The 6,016-nt window shown below is 41.6% G+C and overlaps 1 protein-coding gene across 2 annotated transcripts in view; it reads right to left on the bottom strand.

Annotated features, from left to right (window-relative positions):
- Positions 1–1,991: 1,991 nt before the first annotated feature.
- KIAA0586 (KIAA0586 ortholog) overlaps positions 1,992–6,016 on the bottom strand; it is a 94,728-nt gene continuing 90,703 nt past the window's right edge. The window contains exon 30 of one of the 2 annotated variants that reach the window (XM_053673335.1): positions 1,992–2,763. In XM_053673335.1, the coding sequence (XP_053529310.1) occupies positions 2,612–2,763 (152 nt within the window). In that variant the 3' untranslated portion in view covers positions 1,992–2,611. The remainder of the gene's footprint in view (positions 2,764–6,016) is intronic. The other variant, XM_053673337.1, reaches the window with a different exon arrangement.

Genomic DNA, 6,016 nt, shown 5'->3' with positions numbered 1-6,016 from the left:
TTTACGTTTACATACATAGTTTTATTCCAGAAGGACTGAGGTGGCTGGCAGAAAAATAGATGTAGGAGTAACCCTGGTAACCCTGGCCAGAAGTAATTCTATAAAACAAAATACTGATGACCAGAGACCAAACTTTTTCTTTTTCAAAGATATGTTCAAGTACACAGCAGTGGAATAAACCAAAGATTACACTTCCAATCTAAAATCAGAAAAGGCAGGCTTTCTATAGGTAGGGGGAAAAACTACCAATATTTTTAAATAAAAATGCTTTTGTTAAGATTAGAAATCATCTTTTTCAAAAACAGAAAAAACTCTGGGTGTAACATTTAAAATGAAGCAGCACTTACAATGCTCCCCCAGGTTTCACCCTATCCAGAGACTTGGAGATGAACAACCAAAACAAATTATGACTCATACAATATTTTTCTTCCACTTTTTTCTTAGGTTTTATTTTAAGATGGGGGAGAAAGTTTGACGTGCAACAGAACATCAGTCTGTGGGTTGATTACCTCTCACAGCCTCCAACTGAGGACCTTGCCCACAACCCGGACACGTGCCCCAGCTGGGTATCGAACCAAAAACCTTTGGGTTTGCAGGACGACAATCAACACGACGAGCCACACCAGTCAGGGCTCGTCTACTTTTTTTTTTTTTAATTTTATTTAGTTATTTTTCAAGTACAGTTTTTTGTCTATTTTTCCCATCCCAGCCTCCCCCGCCCCTTGCTCCCCACCTCCCTCCCATTTACTTTTTAAATGGGAACTCTGACCAGCAGACCTGTCCACAAGGCCACAGCAATGAAAACAGGTTCTCAAGTGAAACCTAAAGCGTTTAAGCAGCCACACACCTGCGAGAAGCCGGAGGCGCTGCGGCACACAGGAAACGGGGGAAGGCCGACATGTTTCCGAGTTCCTACGAGTTTGTGCAGCTTCTATCTTCCATGAGAAGTCCTCCAACTCCCCCTAGGTTCCCCAGGCAATGGGCCCTCCCAGAAGTTTAACGAATTCTAAACTGCTCTTCAGTAATTCCCAACCTTGAGAGGACATTAAAATCACCTAGGGAAGGCCTTTTTTCAATACAAATGCCTGGACCCCATCCCAGGTCAATAAATCAAGCCCCTGGGGCTGAAACCCAGGCATTTTTAAAGCACCCAGAGGCTATAAGTGCAGTCAGGGCTGAGACTCGCTAAGTAACTGGAAAAATACTGAGAAAAGTCAAGGATGACTACAGTTACTGGGTGCCTGAGCTTTAGTTGCGACAGAAACATTTTCAGGGATATACATTTTTTGCTAAAGCTAGGCCGCCCTTCTCATGTGCTTGTTCCTCTAGTGTAAGATGCCAAATTCCTCAAGATAATGACACTTACCATTTACTGAGCGCTCATCTGGTGCCAGGCACTGCGCTGGATGCTACCCCTGACATTACTGATGATCCCCATTTTCCTGCAAACTACATATTAAACCCATTTACCCAGGCAGCCACGAAGGAGGGGTTTATTTGCCCCTATTACAGAGCAAGTAGGAGAAGAAACTGGAATTAGAACCCACATGTGTCTGACTACAAAGCCATGCTTTTATTTTCTTTTAATTTTATACACTGTATTTATTCTTTGAAAGGTAATCAGTCACATTTCACAGTTTATGAAGTATAAAGCTTCATAAGGTACACATAATATATATGAAAAAAGTGGCCATACTCATAGATTTTCCTGTTACGACTGCAGTTCAAATACACAATAGCAACAATCATCTTTGACTCCTGTCCCTTAGCCCATCACCCAGCCACTCAATTCTGGGGACAAAGTCAGCAGCAGTCCCTTGTTTACCCTCCCCAAGACAGATAATGCATAATAAGCAAATAAATGTATGTAAGCATGTACAGGGTGGGCCAAAGTAGGTTTACAGTTGTTTGTATGGAAAATAATACAATAATTAATGAATAATAATACGAGAATAAACCTGGTGTTTGCATACTCACAACTGCAAACCTACGTTGGCCCCACCCTGTATGTCCGCACACACCACGTGTTGGGAGTCCTCTTGCTCCATTTTAAACAACGGCAGCACTGTGCACGCACCATCTTGCATGTGGCTTTTCTCACTTTCACAATATATCTCAGATAATTCCATATAAGCCATAAACACTTTTAGATTCTTTTTTGTACCACATAGTATTCCACTGTACAAATATATTATCACTTTTTAAAGTCAGTCCCTTCCTGATAAGCATTAGATTGCTTACAATTATTCACTGTTATAAAAACTTTGGAATGAAAGACCATGACCAAACTAATTTCATAACTATGTACAAATAACTATACCTGCAGAGTAAATGCTTAGATGACAAATGTCATGCATGCCATGTCCACAATTCCACGGTGCCTCAGGATTCTAAGAAATAACTCACAGCCAGACTCATGATTTACATTTCAATTGCTTTATTAAAAAATTTCACCTAACTACCCAAATTATGCTTTCATTTTAATAAAAATTTAGAAATAAGTTTTTAGAATATGCTCAAAGACCAAAACAATCTGAGAGATGGTTTTATGCCAGAGAAAAATGACCTCAAAGCCAGTGGCACGAAACCTGTCCTGGCTCTCACGTCTGGTTCAGAAGGTATCTGCTCCTGAGGACTCCGTGTCCCCCTGGGCGGCGCTGAGGCTCGGGGACGGCGGGCGGTCCTCCGGGTGCATGGAGGGTAGCCGCACGGACATCCTGGCAGGCGACGTCTCAGAAGTGGAGAACGGGACTGCTTTACCGCCTACGAAAAGGAGAAACTCATTCAGCTAATCAAGCAGATCGTGAGTATTTCTGTGCTTTAAACTTCCCTCAATAATACAAGGGGGTCAAAACAAGGATTGCATGTGAGGTAATTTCTTTTCTCAAGGTGCCCAGAATTTGTCACAGAGATAAAATACAGCCCTCCTCCTTATTACCCCCTCCCCTAGACGGTTAAGACAACATTTTAAAGGCATAAGTCATGATATGAATGTGTATGTCCCCCCAAAATTCGTATGTTGAAATCCTGAAGTCTGGTGTGATGGCATTAGGGGTGGGGCCTCGAGAAGGTGCAACATCTGGAGGGTCACGCCCTCGTGAACCTTTAAAAAGGGACTGTGCCCTTTCAAAAGAGGCCCCAGAGGGCTTCACGGACCCCTCCACCAGATGCAAACGCAGCGTGAAGGTGCTGGCTATGGACCAGGAAGGGGCGCCTTGATCTGGGGCTTTCAGCCTCCAGAACCATGAGAAATAAGCTGTGGTTCATAAGCCACCCAGTCTGAAATATTTTCAATAGCGGCCTGAATGGACTCAGGCAGTACACAAATACTGAAAGCTGTGGTACAGATGATAAATGCTACAGATCATACTGAGCGGAAGTGGTAGTTGGGGAAGAATTCATTAATATCTTAAAACAAAACAAAGTTCACTGTGTATCTACCTGTGTATATCCTAATTCATTCCTCTAAGTTTAAGTTTAAAGCCCATTGCCCAGATTTACCATATACACATAATAATAATAAGCATCTTAAAAACAAATTATTTTAAACAATGTTAAATTATCTCTGAGTCAACAGTCATAGTAATTTTTCTAAAACTCCTTAATATCTTTTAAGTAGTTTCCATGGTGATAAAGTGAAAATATTTATAGGGACTGTAGTAAAAGCAGAGTGTCCTGTGGACTTCAACAATGACTCAGGCAACAGCTGTCCAAACGACCAGGGTGCTTGTAAAAGGCAAAGGACTTTCATATTCGGAAGTCTGACAAAGACTATTTTAACACTGCACCAGTCTTTTTGGTTACTGGTATCTTTTTCCGCCCCATAAAAGACAGGAGGGAAACAAGATCTGGCATCATTACAGCAACGTCACTAGCCATAGGGCCACAGTATAATCCTTTAAGAAACCAATTCTTATGCCAACTGAAACAGAATAACTATTTTAAATAGTAAAGAAACTTTAAAATTTAGCTCTGTCGGGATGTAATAAAAATTAAGAAATGGTAAGAACTACTTTGAAAAGATATCTACAGGATATAAGTGTAATTTAAATATTCTGACATTTTACAACTCCATAATGTAGAATTCACAAAATAACTGAGAGGCGTATCCCAGGTCAGAGCTTGCCTTATTAGCGAAGTAAAAACTAACCCAGGGTATTATTATAACTATGGATGAGAACAAAATTAATTTACAACCCATAAAACCAACTGAATGTTACTGTCCCCCAATTATTAAGAAAAATTCCATTCTCTGAGTTACACATCTATCAAAAACTACACTGATACCAGATATTCATCTTTTCTGTTATCCAGTTTCACATAGCTGCTAACTAGGTACTATGTGCATTAAATCACTGATTAAATTGTCCATGATGTTATAAGAACTATAACTTTTTAGAGAGGGCACCTCAAAGATGTTTCCAAACATTAAGGACCATATTAAACTCAATTATTGTAAAGTTATGCTATTTCTCATCATTACTGACATATTAATACAGCAATCAGAATTTTACGAAGATCTTTCCCCATCATTTCACCTATTCCTAACAGTAATTCTGAGAGGTAGACAAGGTGAGTGAAACTCAGAGATGTGAAAGCTGGCTTTTCCGAAAGCACACACTCACTAAGTAAAGACCCACACAGCCTGCTGTGTGCACAGAGCTGAGATGGTGCCGAGAGGAGACATAGGTGAAAAGAAACAGTCCTCATCTCCATGAAACTCCATACCTAGTAGTGGAGATAAACGTGTACAGGAATGCTTAGTTTAAATGAGGTGAAAGTCATGGTTGAGCTGGGACTTAAAAGATGTAGAAGGCAATGAAGGAAAAGAGTGCAAAATAAAGTCAAGACAAAGTTAGTAGGAGGGACTTCCGCCAAGATGGAGGCATAGGTGGAAACACTTTGCTTCCTCGAACAACCAAATCTAAAAACAACAAAGTTTTAACAACAATAAATGCAACCAAACCACAGAATATCGAACAATACGGAGTCCGAAAACAACATACCACTCAGCTAAACCCGTGAGAGGAGCGAAGCCAGCAGCAGAGCAGGTTGGGCAAAAAAGATCCCCCGACCAGGGCAGTGCGCAGGCAGCCAAGGGCATGGATCCCAGGTGCTCGGTAGCTACAGGCAAACCCAGGCAAGGTGCGGCGTGGCTGGCTGTCTGCGGTCTTGCATTTGTGCGCAGATAAACCAGTGAAGAGATGTGCATTGAGACAGACCATGCAGGCCCAGCCAGGGCGGCATGCTCGAACATTTGCGCTCAGATAAACAGGTGGGGGCCAGCGATGAAGCGAACCAGGCAAGCAGAGAGGACCCCCATTGTTCCCTCTCTGACCCCAGCCCCACATACAGCATCACAAACCAGCGACCTGGGTGCCTTTCCCCTGCTGAACACCTAAGGCGCCTCTCCTCATACGCAACAGGCACAAACAGATCAAAACATGGCTCAAGAACAACTCAGAGCCCCAGAGACAATAAATCTAAGCAATGAAGAAATAGCCAAACTTGCAGATGCACAGTTCAAAACACTGGTGATAAGGATGCTCACAGAACTGGTTGATTTTAGTCACAAATTAGAGGAACATATGAAGGCTAAACTAATTGAAATGAAGGGAAATGCACAGGAAACCAATAGTAATGGAAAGGAAACTGGGACTCAAACCAAGGGAGCAGACCAGAAGGAAGGAAAAAAATGACCAAACAGAAAAATATGAAGAAACAACAATTTAAAAAAATGAAGAGAGGCTTAGGAACCTCCAGGACATCTTTAAATGCTCCAACATCCAAATTATAGGAGTACCAGAAGGGGAAGAGGAACAGTCACGAGTGGAAACCTTATTTGAACAAATAATAAAAGAGAACTTCCCCAATTTGACAAAGGAAATAGACTTCCAGGAAATCCAGGAAGCTCAGAGAGTCCCAAAGAAGTTGGACCCAAGAAGGAACACACCAAGGCACATCATCATTACATTAGCCAAGATTAAAATGAAGGAGAGAATTCTAGAAGCAGCAA

The sequence above is a fragment of the Artibeus jamaicensis genome, unplaced genomic scaffold, assembly GCF_021234435.1.
Source record: "Artibeus jamaicensis isolate MK-2021 breed Jamaican fruit bat unplaced genomic scaffold, CSHL_Jam_final contig_851, whole genome shotgun sequence".
NCBI lineage: Eukaryota > Metazoa > Chordata > Mammalia > Chiroptera > Phyllostomidae > Artibeus > Artibeus jamaicensis.
Note: the sequence above shows the minus strand (reverse complement) of the source record. Positions and strands in the feature narration are given on the sequence as shown.